We start from the raw sequence: 15,629 nt of genomic DNA on the forward strand, positions 1-15,629 counted from the left end.
AATTTGGTTATTATTGTAATAAAATACTGATGGGTTTAGTGTTTCCTACATTTCCAGTCCTCTATGACATTTTTGTGTGTGACTAAAATGTATTCAATTTAATTCTCATTGTATTTAGCTTGTAGCGACTTTTAGCACATCCAACAGTGACTTTCCTTGTTGTCCTTTTGTGGTGAAATATTTATACTGTATTTTTGTGTGTTTCTGTGTCACCAGATTTGACCTTTCAGACAAGGATTCCTTTTTTGACAGTAAAACCAGGAGCTCAATAGTAAGTCAACTGAGGTTTGTCATTAATTATTCACAAATGCAGAAAACTTCCAAGCATTAGTGTTTAAAAAAAAATTGTTTAACCAATAAATAGATAATATGTTAGCCCACTTTGTTTGGCTTTGCTCCTTTTAAATGGTCATCTCTTGCATGTTGCTTCCACACAGTGCCAAATAATAGTATACTGTAGTATGTAGTGCTTCAAAATTCAATTCATTGAATAAAAGTGTGTGGCATAATGTAAGGGGTTAAAATGGCCAACATGGTTTGAGATACAATATAATTTAGATAGTAAAGGATTTGTCAAAATTGGTATTGTTAAAATATTTATTTTGGGCAGCATTCTAAAAATCACAGTTTCAAATCCCATTAGGTCTGATCCACCATTAGAATATATAGAAATACTGCTATGATTTACAATGATACAAAAATATCGGTTGGGAAGTTTTTAGTTGAGCTGGTTAGAACCACAAAACTAATTCATACAAACAATGGCGACTGTCGCAAAACTGGTGGCAACTGAATCTAAACACAAAAATGGCTTAAACTACACATTTTGTAAAGATTTCTGTAGCAATGCATTCATCATAATGCTTTTCTTTTAGGTTTATGAAATACTAAAAAGGACTAAATGCAAGGCCAAGTACAGCATGGGTAAGTGTGACACTTTAGAAAAAGAAACTATCCAGAAGAAAAAGTAAAAGCCAGCCTGCTGATACTACTTCAATCACGACAATCCAGTATTGAAATTGTTATTGTCGTGTTATGTTATGTTATGTTGTCTAATTCAATCCAAACTTAGGCTTTCAGAATATTCATAGCCTTCATGATCCTGATACATTATACCAAATTACAGTCTGACTCACACTCCTTTGCTGGTATTACAAACATTAATTTGTATTTTCATGTACGGTAGTTTAAAGGTGTTTTGTTTTTTAACACTGAATATCGTGCCCTAATAGAGACATTTTGCCCACAATCCGATCACACACCGGCAGCATGCAAGGAGCAATGTCATAGTGAAAGGTCATGTGGTTGTTTCTGCATAATAACATTTCAGAGCAATGCAGCTTATTATGTACATCAGATCTATTCTTTGGTCAATTGTTTGGCAAAGGAAATCAAGGGTTATTCAAAGTCTTATTATTTTACCAGCATTACAATTATTTTCTTTTTTCCTGGGCAGGTATCACCAGTCTCCTTGGTAGTGGTGTCTATACAGCTGCTTACCCTCTCCACGATGTGAGTAGACATCACAAAGCAACCGAACACATCAGACCAGTAGGTCTAAGCATGTATCTAATTCATATGTAATAAAAAGTTTCCAGTTATGAAAAAAAAAAAAAATTCTCAAGCATCCTCAGGAAGTTTGAGAATATTGTCCTGTATTTTGTAAAATAAAAGTATTAATTGAGGTTTTCACAATTTTCTGCAATTCACCAAGATTTTAGGGATGATTAAAAAAAATTCTAACTGGCTGAGTCACCAGGTTTCTGGACACTGATATTTGCATGTGTTTTGCTGTTTCGTCCAATCAACGCAAAATACTGCAGTACAAGTCTCAAGTGTGTGTTTGTGGTACAATAAAACCATCTTTCTGTCTATAGGGAGATATTGATGAAGAGAGTGCAGAGTCAAACGACAGAAAAGTGAGTATTTCTTTGAATTAGTCACACCGAAGTCTTGAGATTTAATTTAATATTGTTACAAATTGCGATGGAGGAAGTTTGGGAATAACTGAGTAGACACTGGGAATCACTGTACATACCCAGAAATATTATTATTTTTTAATGTCAACAATAGTTTATTTAAAATTAGGGGTGTCAGGTGATTATAATTTTTAATTGTAATTAATCGCATGACTTCAATAGTTAACTCACGATGAATCACAAATTTTATATCTGTTCTAAATGTATAATAAAATGTCCCAATTTGTTTTTTCTAGGTTTCATACTCTTGTTGACATAAAAGTGATTGTTTTTTTTTTTACCTAATAGAAATATGGCTGCATATTTTAGTCATTGATACTGTAATTTCATAATAATTCATAAAATTGAGTTAAAATTTAAAAGAGGTACTGTACTGTGTGATATTGATTTGTGTTAAGGTAATTTTTCTGCCACTAGATGGCATAATTGCACTTGTAAGACGTTGGTGACAGCTCAGTGCATTTTTCTTTTCATTAAGAGCTATATCTAATCTTTAACATGAAGAAATTTCTGAAATTCTGCACATTTTTAAAATTGTAAAATATAACTTGACCCCAGTCTCAAATATGTGCATTATTATTAATATAAATTACTGATCAATTTTGATGTCGACGTGTCTGCTGTATTGCAACTGGAATTTACCCAGTACAGGCTTTCCAAGGGGTGGTCATTAATCATGCGTTAAAAAAAAATTGTGGTGTTAAGGAAACTTAAATTAACTCAAAATTAACACACAAATTTTGACACACCTATTTAAAATTAATTCTGGGGGAAAACAATGGAAGTGTAAAATGTAAAGTAATAAGCTCATATTATGTGGTACCCTATCACTTTTTTGAATCTATAAAAAAAAAGATTTAAAAAATGGATGGAGTGTCAGTCAAGTTTGCTACGAACGAGGACATGATTGAGAACAAAGACAGTCGAGGGTCGAGGTGGATCAAACCATTTTCAATCAAATGGGGGTTTGTACTGTATTTTCGTTGTTTAAATATTACTTTTAAACTCTATGTTATATATATATATATATATATATATATATATATATATATATATATATATATATATATATATATATATATATATATATATATATATATATATATATATATATATATATATATATATTATAGCTATAAGTTTCTACCGTGTTAAAAAAAAACACAAAAAAAAATATATCTATATACTCAAAAAATTTGGGGTGCTATTGTTCAGTTTGGGGGTGCTTCGATAATAGATGCACATGTAGGGGACATTCTGCTGAGACAAAGAATATAACATTAATTTCATGCAATTTTACACATTGACATACTGGGACATTAAGAACAGTGATCTATTTCTCAGCTATTGTATGAGGAGTGGGCAAACTACAGTGTCTTCTACAAGTATCAGCCCATCGGACTCGTGAGGTAAGTCTGTCGGTCTGTCTGCCTGCCTGCCTGCCCACAAACATGTTGTCAGTCAGTCAGTCAGTCTCTCGCTCTCTCTCAAGTTACATGTGCATGTAAATATAAGTCCAATTATTTGCCTGTCTGCTAGTAAATGTTGTTTTGTCTGTCATTTTGTTAAGGAAGTACTTTGGAGAGAAGATTGGTCTGTACTTTGCCTGGTTGGGATTGTACACCCAGATGCTGATTCCTGCTTCCCTGGTGGGAGTCATAGTCTTTCTGTACGGATGTGCAACAGTCGATGACAATATACCAAGGTGAACATCATAACAAGAGAATAAATAACCAAACACACACATACGTGCATACCGAAACACACAAACATGTGCATATCATGTGCACATCCGCACACACACGAATCAAACCAATGAATAAACATGCATAAAAAGTTAACACCTCTGGCAATCGGATTTTCCGACAGAACAATCACGCACGGCAAAGCTGGTTTTCAAAAGTAAGTCACATACAGTACGTGTAAAACTCAAGTCGTAACCTTGAAATTTCAAGCAAGTCCCAAGTTGTGTCTGTTGCAAAAAAGTCCATTTGAGTCCACATTGAATTTTAAGCTAATTGAGCCGTCATCATCATTTGGGTTAATTGCAAGTCAAGTCATACATTCTTACTCAGTCACAACATTTAGTGCAGTCATAATAATATGTTTTTTCTCTCTCTAATTATAACACACACACACACACTTGTACTTATAATTGTGAGGACATCCATAGACATAATGCATTTCCTAGTCCCTTCCCCTAACCCCAACCATTAAAAATGATTGCCTACCCCCATTCCTTACCCTAACCTCAACCATAACCCAATTCAAACCTAAACTCTAAAACCAAGTCTTGACCCTCAAAAAGAGGTTTTGAGATGTGAGGGCCGGCCAAAATGTCCTCACTTCACAAAAATGTCCTCAATCTGTTGGTTAAAGACGTATTTTGGTCCTCACAATGGAGTATGTACAAGTACACACACACACACGTATGTCCCTAAAAAAGTTCAATGTGAACGGAAACCACAGAGTACGGAATTACTATAAAAAATAAATGAATATTAAAAATGTAAACAATTTGGAAATGTGTTTAAAACAGAAACAGCATGATAGTCACAAGCATACAGAACAAATTCATATGTAGCATAACCAGAGAATACTGGCTTGTCTTTTTCAGATTTGTATACTTGATTGCACTACAATTTCTTGACACAAAATGTGTCCTACCGCCTGATAACCCTGCTCTGATGGTTACGGTTGGGGTTAGACTGGTCATGTTGATACCAGCCTCTGCTCTGAGGGTTGACAGTCAATCACAAATGCATATGAGTTTTCACGCTGCCATAACAACATACACGCCGCACAGCGGTGCCAGACACCAGATTTCAATCAAGGATCTCCGGAGGGTGACTCAGACGTGCTAATCGCGACCACATGGTTTTCTCTGTGCCTTGCTTCAGGGCACCAAAGTCAAGGTTGTGTCCCAGGCTGCTCCCACTCAGCAATGTGTCACATGGTGCATGAAAATACTTGACTTTAGACATTAAGGCCTCTGCTTTTCATCTCCCACAGGATATTATGGCACATGCAGCCATTTGTCTTCAGTGTAGAGACAAACCGCTCAAGCCTCGTAGTGGTGTTAATATTACTATTACATTGACAAGAGATCATTGTGTTGAAACCATTAGCAACATCCCGTGGCCCCTGGCCAGCACTGGAACATGAGCCACGTAACAGGCTGAAAAGAAAAATGTTGTAGATGTACTGTACGTTGACTAGCAAAACTGAGAATCAGATGCTAAGACAATCGTCAAAATAAAGTAGAAGTAGTAAGTAAAGTAACTAAGTAGAACCACCAAGATGATTCCAAAGAGGCTTCTCTGGGCTAATGTCTCATACCGCGGGTAGTCAAAGGTTCAGGCCAGTTATGTGCTACTTATGCAGAAGCAGCTAGTTAGCAAGACATAAGGCTAGCTACTAGTGCACCTAAACACATTGCGGAGTCGCTCCTAAGTCTGGAATCATCGCCGGCGCGGCGACGAATGATGATGATGAGAAAAGACGGCGAAGCTATGCTAAATGCTAAGCCAATCTAAGATTGACACAGCTAGCACGTTTAACGCCGCAATAGGTACTTGGGTGATCAATTACTCCTTTCACAAATTGGCTGGAACCACATTAAAGCGGAGAACATTCAACTATACTGTAATGAACGTGTTGTTTCAATTGTGTCTTACAGCATGGAGATATGCCAGCAAAAAAACAACATCACCATGTGTCCTTTGTGTGATAAAGTGTGCAGCTATTGGAAGTTGAGTTCTGCTTGTGGAACCGCAAGAGCCAGTCACTTATTCGACAACCCCGCTACTGTATTCTTCTCTATATTCATGGCTCTTTGGGGTGGGTGAACACACGCACACACATATACAGTAAACACCATGAACACTCACACACACGCTGTTCTAGTAAACATGATTATAAATATTAGATTTGATCTTTTCTCTAGTGTTGTTCCTGCTCTCAGTTGAAATGATCATTTTGCTTTAAGAATACCATTACATTATACAAATACAGAATGTATTGACAGAAATCCAAAGTATTCCAAAGTTTATTTTGTGACAGTTATCAAAAGTAATCAAGCTTTATATATGCAATATTACATGTGTATTGAGAATATGATTCAAATTATTGAATTAACCTGGACACTCTAGAATATATATGTTTCAAACTTCTTGTCAGCAACAGAGGTATATTTCTAATGACAAAAAAATAATAATTTGACTTTTTAAAATATTTTTTTTTAATTATCTTCGTTCCTCTACTTTGTCTTGAACCAAAAGCTGCCATGTTCATGGAGCACTGGAAGAGGAGACAAATGAGACTTAATTATGAATGGGACCTGACCGGGTTTGAAGACGAGGAGGTAAGTCTTGAAAGTCAGATTATTTGTATGAACGATGCAATTCAGTCACAATGGCTGGCTTTTCCAATTGAAAATAGTAATTAAGTGATTATTACTACTGTTACTATCCTAATACATGCATTTTGTAATTCACTCTAAATTGGGTGTGAATAAGTACGAGTGTGAATGACTGTTTGCAGTGGCGGCAAGTGACATCTCCAGGGCTGGCGTATGTGTATCGTATATACTGTGCTTGCCTTGGCCTAGGTAATAGAATGGATGTGTCGAAAGGTTGCAGGTTTTTCTCTATGCACCCACAGCTCTCGATTGTCCTCAAGCAAGACTGAATCCCCCAGTTGGCACTGTTTTGTAATCAGTGTGTGAATGAGATGTTTACTTAGCTTGCCTGGCATCATATTCCACCAATTCATAATTTACATTATGTATTATATTTATTAATCATCATAATTCATGATATTTAGATCGCTTTTACTAACAATAGATCTTTCCCCTCCACCCCCTCCTCTGTCTCTCTTGGCTTTTTTTTTTCACAGGAAGCACTCAAGGTTTGGATAAAGTATCTTTTTTTATGTATATAAGTTATTATTCTGTCTCTGTCTCCTGTTTGGATTCTCTGTTTTTTTTATGATGCAAAAATGACATGAACGACTTCTGCAGCAATACCAAATTTTAAATACAATACCTCATTTTGAGTGATGGTTATCGAAGGTAACGATGAAGAAATGGCAAATTTATATATAATATGACTTTCTTCTTCCACAGGGTCCATGTCCATCTTTTTATACATTATTTACTTCGCCCCCAGCACTTTTAACATGTGTGAGTTATTTTTCTGTCCATCACTGCCACAGGACCACCCCAGGGCTGAATATGAATTCCAAGTCATGCAGAAGTCTTTAAGCAGAGATCACAAAAAACAATATAAGGTAATATATGCTTTGCTGGAATTCTTTTGTTTTGGAATCCCCCTTTTAAAAGGTTATGTCATTTATTATTATTATTATTATTATTGTTTTATTAAAAAAATCTATAAATACATAATTGTCGCCCAATATATTTTTCACGGTGTCAGGTATAATGTCGAAGCAGCCAGCTATAAGTTGATATCTGTGTTACTTTCTATGTTTTAGACAGTTAAACAGCACTTTAACTAAAAGTGTCGTAATTTGGATACTGCTAGATAACTGTGTGACATATAGTCAACATTCGAGTTTTGAAGAATTTGACCCAAGGGTAACATATACAGGCTGAACAAAGGGGGTCTAAGAACTGACCCTTGAGGAACCCCATATGTCAAACAGGGGATGATGTTTGCCGGACAATGAGTTTTCTTCTCTGTATAAGTAGTCCAACAAAAGCATTAATGGTATTATTTTGCAGCATGGGATGCGTTGACTTGCAATTGGCAAATCTTCATTGTTTTCTTTCCCGATTCCGATCCGAAGAACTGTGACTTGCTTGTTAATGTGGAATAATGTTCTTTATTAGTTTTCCTTTAAAATAGGCTTAATTATCAAGCCTGTCTTTTTGTTTGTTTATTGTGTTTTTATGAGGTCTGATGGTAAAACTGCCATGTTTGAAAAGTTGTTTTTGCACTCGTTTGAATGACAATACTCTCCAATAGAATTTCATGCTACAGTAAATACGGTCACATTTTACTGTCTTCAAGTTACCGTTACGTCCTTTGCTTTCCACAGACCACCTCTAAATGACTATACTTATTCAAATCTGCATTTACAATAGTTTTTGTATTTCTCAGATGGAAAAGCTGACATGTCGAGATCGCCTTCCTGCCTACATGACGAATATTGTCACAATGTTGTTGATGGTAAGGGTGCTACTACAGTTGTTATTGCTCGTGATGCATATATATATTTCTGACTGTGCACTTGTGTGTTATCAGATCGGTGTAACGTTTGCTATTGTATTTGGTGTGATCCTCTACCGGATATCCACAAAAGCTGCTCTTCATATGAGCTCCAATCCAGTCACAAGGAACCACGTACAACTAACTGTCAAAACGACAGCAGCCATAATCAACCTTGTGGTCATCCTTATACTGGATGAGGTGTATGGAGCTGTGGCACGATGGCTCACTGTTTTAGGTGAGTGCAATTACATATCTGAACCATTTAAGGGTGTGTTGACTCAATGTGTTAACTGATTGCTGCCATTAGTTACCGATTGTTGAAATCAAATGCGATTTTTCATTTGGGCGGCTTTCACAGAGGGGCAGCGAAGCGCCCATTCTCATTTGAAAGTGTCAAACTTGTTTTATTTTGTTTTTCAAACTTGTGCCCAAGTTGGCCTCTTTGCACAAAATAGCTTAGGGACCATCCACGGTCATCTATACCAAGTCTCAAGTAAAAAGCCGAGTATTAGCCTTTTATTTGCTTGCAATGTTTAACTCACTTTTGATGACATCGCTTTGACAGATTGGAAGGAGTGCAAACCAAAATGTGTTTTCTGTTTTAGAGATTCCAAAGACTGACAAGAATTTTGAGGAGCGACTCATATTTAAGACCTTCATTTTGAAATTTGTCAATGCTTTCTCACCAATCATCTACATTGCTTTCTTCAGGGGAAGGTTTCTGCACTTTTTGATGCATTTCATTTCATGCGTTCTTTTATTCATGTTTTCATTTATTTCACTTAAAAGCCTATAGCGAAAGATGGAATAAAAAAAAATTATGATGAAATAATGTTATATCGTAAAACATTACTCCAATTATTTCATTGTCTTTTCTTATCAGGCTGGTAGGACGACCAGGCAACTATTTATATGTGTTTGAATCCTACAGAATGGAAGAGGTAAGTGTTGCAATTACTGTATGGAAGAAAACAAGTTTTGTAGCTCTACTGTGTCACTGAAATTATTGTTGCACTCTTTTTTTTTTTTTTACCATAATAGATTATAATTATTGGTGTTTAAATCAATTACCCTTGGTAGCCTTAACTTTCCCAGGTGTTTTTCCATATTGCAATGTGGAACCAGTCATAAATATAAAATGTACTGATGCTCAATTCCAGAGTGATGGGAAGTAGGCAATATGTCACTTTGAATTTTCCTGATCTACTGTATCCTCAAAGCAATGGAAGTATTTTTCAGACTCTGTCGTACTTTTTTTCATTGTTTGGCCAATCTTATATTCAGGTGGCGTCGGGCTCGTAAGTCACAATTTGGCAAATTTCATGTTTTTAAAAAAAAATCTATATTTTTGGTCAGTCCACACATGTGGGTGTCGGTTTTCCGAATTATTGACCTATTGATCTAAAATGTTAAAAATGGCGTGTTCTCTTTGATAATGCAATGTTAATAGTTTTTGGGGTCTCCTGAAAAGTGACGATTTTGGATGTACAAGATTTTGGCCCGACGCCAGCGATATATTAAATTTAGACCTCGGATTGGCACCAAAAATCCCCCATTCCCTTGGACGCATTTGGAAATAAGCTCAGAGCTCACTGCTTCACTCCCACCGTTCGGAAACTCTGAGCATTGCTCAAATGAGCCGTTCAGTTATTCAGATTGCCCCAAAAAATATTGTGATATGACAACGATGAAATTGTGGCAATTTTTATATCACGATGTTGCCACTATTGTCATCCCTATTGACTACCCAATTTTCAGGATTGCAACATGACATACTGCTGCAGAATAATTTTACCTACCCCACATGATAATTGTTTGGATTTTTTTTTACTAAAAAGTAGAATTTGTGAATTTCACAATCTGATTCTGGATTCACAGTGTACTCATGGCGGCTGTCTGATGGAGTTGTGTATTCAGCTGAGTATCACCATGTTGGGGAAGCAGCTAATTCAGAACAACCTTTTTGAGATTGGAATACCGTAAGTCTTCATCAGATGTTAGTGGTACTTGACGAAAAGAATAAATTTCATTTCAAACACTTTATGCACAGAAGTTTGTCCTGAATGTGTTCTGGCAGGGATGCGTCGACCAATTGGTCCCACTGCTAATCACAAGAATACTGTCGTGATGAAAGTATGCAGTCACTGCCAAGCAGTCATGCAATAGATATGAATCTTGCTATACAACAATATCTAAGAATTTAAAGTCCTTGTAAAGTGAATTAAGAGGTTTGTTTTTGAATACATGATAATTGTTGAAAACATGCAAAGATTGAGAACTGTGTAGGACAAATTTGTGGTTTTTCACTTTTCCAGTTTTTTGGGGGAATGGGGTTGGCTAAAACAAGGCTCATGTGGGCCCCTGCATGAGTCGCCCCTCCACCACTATATGAGGGCCTTTTGTTCGCATCAGTGGTTATATAGTGGCTAGCTATCTATTCCTAAATCCCAAAAATACAGCGTTCCTTCAGATAAATCCAATTGATGTGGCCGCTTTAGAGTGCCTTGTTGTTGGGCGTGAGTGCACGCACATCATGCAAAAAAGTAAATGAAAAAAAAAAATCACACTCCACAGTGGCATAGGGTTTACGGGACTCCACTTTAGAGTTCCTTGTTGTCTGAAATGAGAGCAGGCATGTTATGCAAGGAAGATGGAACAGCGAGGAGGGGAGAAAAAATGCAGTAGCCATTTTTCAAAGTCTTACTAGTTTTATGTATTTGTTTGTAGGTTGATAGTTGAGTGGTGTGTAGTTTGAGCATATTCAGCAGACATGCACACAGCGTTTGAGAGTGGAGTCATAATCTTGAGGCCTCATTTCACATATTTGGTGATTTTAATTTTAATTTTATTTTTTAAATCATTCACATTTGGCAGGGTTGTTAACAACACTCTTCTCTGTGGTATCATATAATAAACACATTTTTATAACTTTACAGGGACTTTATGGAAGATCAGATAAAATTCTGAGTGCCAATGGAACATTTGCTTTTCTATCAATTTGCCAATATATACACAGTAAATTTGACTCTATTTAGAGATAGACTCAGTTTTAGTAATATTTACACTTGGAAGAGAGTAAAATAAAGAATTGGAAAAAATAAATATAAATAAAAGTGACTCAAGGTAGGAACAAACTCACAACCTTCAGCTTGAGAGACAGACAATCTACTCCCTGAGCCATGCAGCTCCTGCACTCTGCTAGTATATCGCTCGTCAGCTGCAGCTGATTCCATGATTGCATGGAATCTTTCCTAAAAAAAAGCCAACAATAGGTGGGGCATTGCTCAGGTGGTAGCGTGGCAGTCTCCCAAGCTGAAGGTCATAAGTTTGTACCTCAACCCTTGAGTGAGTTTTATTTTATTATACTTTTTTTTCCCCAATTTTTTAATTTACTTTCTTCCTAGTGTAAATCTTAGTTTACTCTAAAACTGAGTCTCTTTGGTCCCTATCTAAATAGAGTCAAATTTACACTAAAGAATTTACTGGGTACCAATATATGTTGGAAACTAAAGAAAAGACCCTCTAATAAGTTTGACAAATCGATGTCTTTTGTGTCCAATTTTACCTGTCAACATCTGAATGTACAGTATATCACAATCAAATGTTTTATCCTTCTTTCTATTTGGAGACATTGAAATATAAAATTACTCAATTTTAGTGTGTTTTTGTGCACTTCTCAGCAAGCTAAAGAAGCTGATTCGCTACATCCAGTCCAAGCAAGGCACTTTTCAAGAGGAAGAGAGGCAGAAGAAGTTGCAGAGATACGAAACCGACCACTTCCTGGAGCCATTTTCAGGATTAACACCTGAATATATGGAAATGAGTGAGTACCACATACGAAATATCATTTTATTGACACATTCACCTTTGTTAGCCTAGTGCTCACCACTAAGGAGACCACAACTGGTACAGTAAGGGAGTTTTCACACAAACACACGTCGTGAAGGCTTAGGGGTGACCTGGTCCATGACTTATTGTTTTTATCATTCTAGTTAGTAAATTATATATTCAACCTTATATTCAATGATCTAGAACAGGATTCAATAATCCTAGTCCCAGAAGGTTTTAGATGTTTCCGTCCTCCATCGCACCTGATTCTAAAGATTAGGATCATTGTTAGGCTTCTGCTGAACTTGCCGATGAGCTGATTATAGGAATCAGGTGTGTTGGAGGACGGAAACATCTAAAACCTGCAGGACTCTGGCCCTCGAGGACCAGGATTGGGCCAGCCTGATCTACAACACACATTGGGGTCTTGAATGATAACTAAGAGGAGGGGAGGCATAAAATATGAAAACTAACTTAAATAAAATCAAAAGTCAAGCGCGGCATTGCTTAATCGTTTGAAATGGGAGCAAAGATGTCACAGTTAGCGTTACTATGTTATACTGTATACTGTGTTAATATATCCTATGTCTTGGCTATTTCCCAGTTATCCAGTTTGGTTTTGTCACATTATTTGTGGCATCCTTCCCATTGGCTCCATTGTTTGCTCTGCTCAACAACATAATTGAAATACGACTTGATGCAAAGAAGTTTGTGACTGAGTTGCGACGACCAGTGGCAGCACGAGCCAAAGACATTGGTTGGTAGTCTGCCTGCCTGCCTGCCTGCCTGTCTGTCTGTCTGTATGTCTATCTATCTATCTATCTATCTATCTATATATCTATCTATCCATCCATCCATCCATCCATCCATCCATCCATCCATCCATCACACTCGCCCGCCCGTTTGTACGTCCGTCGTTGTGACTTGCAGACTAAGCAGATATTACATTTTTAAACATATTTCCATTTGTTATTCAGGTATATGGTACAACATTCTAAGAGGAGTTGCCAAAGTGGCTGTCATTATCAATGTAAGTGATTTTTTAAAAATTATTATTATTATTATTCATTGTAATCCTCAAGTGGAATTCAAATACTAGAACATGTGAACCTACACTGATTACACCTTTTCCAAAATAATGTCCTGTATTGTGTTATATAATGCCTTATAATAAATTTTAAAAAAGTTTAGTCCCAGCAATAGGATTTTCAGTTGTCATTTTTCTCAGTCAGAGGAAATTTTAACAACTATGTCATATTTTGGATTCCAAATCATCTTATGGAGGTTGTGCTCAAAGATTTATTTTGAATTCTCTGATATTTGTTTAAGCTCATGAACTATTAACTTAGCAAAGAAACAGCTGACTTGCTGAATGTCAAAATTTATGAGTGGTGTTGTCACTTCCATTCTTCAGCTTCATTTGATATTTCATTCCGTTTTTGCAATATTTCTAATATTACATAAATTCTATGCCACAGTCATTAAATGTCAAAGATTCAATTGTTGCTATCGCATGAACAAGGTCTTTGCATGGGTGTACACACATGAGCCAAGTTATATTTGTCTGACAGTATTCAGGTTTACATGGAGCTATGTATTCCAATTAGAATGAATCAAATGACCAAACGGAATGAAATTGCTTCACATAAACACCTTAACCGGAATTAAATGGCTGAATCTGAATGGAATTTCATTTGGATTTACAGGGGTGGTATATTCTGTTTGCCAATCCGAACGAGCGTCATGTAAACTGTTCAATCGGAATAGCCAGACTGCGTCCGGTCTGTGAATGCTCCGTTTTTTAAATAAATACAGTGGAACCTCAGAGTGCGAACATCTCAGAACTCGTACAAATCAGACTTCGACCAAAGAATATGAGTAAAAAATGCCTCAGAGTTCCACCTAAATTTTGGAGCCTGAACACGCAAGCAAAGCACATGGGCCCAAAGAAAGACAACAGTGCCAGTGGCAGCAAAGAAAAACTGAATTTGCTACGAACCACAGTGGATTTAAGGAAGGAGATAATCGCGTCGTATCTACCGTGACTTCTTCCGTAAATACCAGCGCGAGGACCTCCCTTAGCTGTTCAACAATGTGCTTGACGTTAAACAGCGCACGCAAGGGCCTCTTAGTAGTCTAACAATATGGCCAATGTAAAATACACAAACTCAGCACTGAACTACATACAAATGCATTGTTTATTATCAGTTTGACTCCCATTTTGTGCCACCGCTTTGAATCCCACCTCTAACAACATCTACTCACCTACAATTCCTAGGCATTTGTCATCTCCTTCACATCAGACTTCATCCCTCGGATGGTCTACCAGTACATGTACAGCCCCGATGGCACCATGCATGGATTTGTCAACCATACTCTCTCCTATTTTAATGTCAGCAACTTCCAGGATGGGAAAGAGCCAATGGATCCCATGCAACTTGGCTATGCAGTTGAGATATGCAGGTGGGAACTCAGTCTTAGTTCAGTTGGTATTGCAAAAAAGACAACAGATCACATTTATCAACTCGGCCAAGGTCTAAAATCCCCAGCCAGCAGCAGGTTAAAAACAACAACTGTTAATGAGAATTCCAATTTCCAAAATCTAAAAGTTAATAGGCTACTTCTATCAATTATACTGTATAATCGTTAATGAGTTATCTAAATATCTTATGCTGTAAATATTTTTCTGGGGCAGACTTTCTGCATAGTGTACCACCACTTGAGTGATGAATGATTTTGGTCCACTAAGTTAGTAAAAAACAACAACAAACCTCTTCTTGTTAATGATTAACACATAGTATAGATGGCAGCTTATTTGTGCCAGCATGGAAATTTTTTGGTAGCAGTCATTCAGTCGACATTGCCACAATGAGATTGGAAAGTCCAAGAGGGTAAATGTCTCAGATGAATGGGCATTCCGCCCCAGAAAATAGTCTTGCTAAGTATGGCATTTAATGTTGATGGCATGACTCAGCTGTTAAATCATCCATCCAAGCATTAAATGTATCAAAACATGAACAGTTCTGTTTGTTTTTATAGATACAAGGACTACAGAGAACCACCTTGGTCAACAACTCCGTATGAGATTTCAAAGGAATTCTGGGCAGTACTGGCTATTCGACTGGCCTTTGTAATCATTTTTCAGGTAACGTGTGTTCATGTGGGTATTTACTGGACATGACCAATGTTGATCAATTACAGTTGTTTCTACTGTTGTGTATGCTTTTGCTTTGTACAGTATGGGGTGGCGGGTGTGGGATTCAAGGACACACATACCTACACGCAATTGCAAATTTTTATTTCACAAACTATATTCATTGGTAAACCATGCAAATAGAAAACATGGTGGATGATTGCCCGCGCTTGGTCCTTAGCTGAAGGTATTTTAGACAAAGCACAAAATGAGTCATTTTGGTAATCTGTCCACATTTGTAATCTTGGAGGAATTACCTTCTGAGGGAGGGAGACCAGCCACAAATTCTACTCGGATCTGTGTCCAGTGTCAATGAAAAATAGGCACGGGGTGAAGAAATCCAGATGGATTGGTGTTTGATGCCTTCCAATGGCCACAAACCTAGCATGCGGATAT

General features: G+C 36.9%; 1 protein-coding gene across 1 annotated transcript in view; it reads left to right on the forward strand.

Moving 5' to 3' along the window:
* LOC147176342 (anoctamin-1-like) overlaps positions 1-15,629 on the forward strand; it is a 42,985-nt gene that overhangs the window by 15,068 nt on the left and 12,288 nt on the right. Inside the window, exons 5-23 of the mRNA XM_086072645.1 lie at positions 217-271; positions 876-924; positions 1,457-1,512; positions 1,878-1,919; positions 3,324-3,388; positions 3,550-3,684; positions 5,659-5,819; positions 6,260-6,342; positions 7,194-7,268; positions 8,102-8,170; positions 8,246-8,447; positions 8,818-8,929; positions 9,096-9,153; positions 10,091-10,191; positions 11,893-12,035; positions 12,645-12,797; positions 13,018-13,070; positions 14,319-14,503; positions 15,080-15,185. Of these exons, the coding sequence (XP_085928771.1) occupies positions 217-271; positions 876-924; positions 1,457-1,512; positions 1,878-1,919; positions 3,324-3,388; positions 3,550-3,684; positions 5,659-5,819; positions 6,260-6,342; positions 7,194-7,268; positions 8,102-8,170; positions 8,246-8,447; positions 8,818-8,929; positions 9,096-9,153; positions 10,091-10,191; positions 11,893-12,035; positions 12,645-12,797; positions 13,018-13,070; positions 14,319-14,503; positions 15,080-15,185 (1,903 nt within the window). The remainder of the gene's footprint in view (positions 1-216; positions 272-875; positions 925-1,456; positions 1,513-1,877; positions 1,920-3,323; positions 3,389-3,549; positions 3,685-5,658; positions 5,820-6,259; positions 6,343-7,193; positions 7,269-8,101; positions 8,171-8,245; positions 8,448-8,817; positions 8,930-9,095; positions 9,154-10,090; positions 10,192-11,892; positions 12,036-12,644; positions 12,798-13,017; positions 13,071-14,318; positions 14,504-15,079; positions 15,186-15,629) is intronic.

The sequence above is a fragment of the Leptonotus elevatus genome, chromosome 4 (genome assembly GCF_054856555.1).
Source record: "Leptonotus elevatus isolate MCC_2025b chromosome 4, RoL_Lele_1.0, whole genome shotgun sequence".
Lineage (NCBI taxonomy): Eukaryota > Metazoa > Chordata > Actinopteri > Syngnathiformes > Syngnathidae > Leptonotus > Leptonotus elevatus.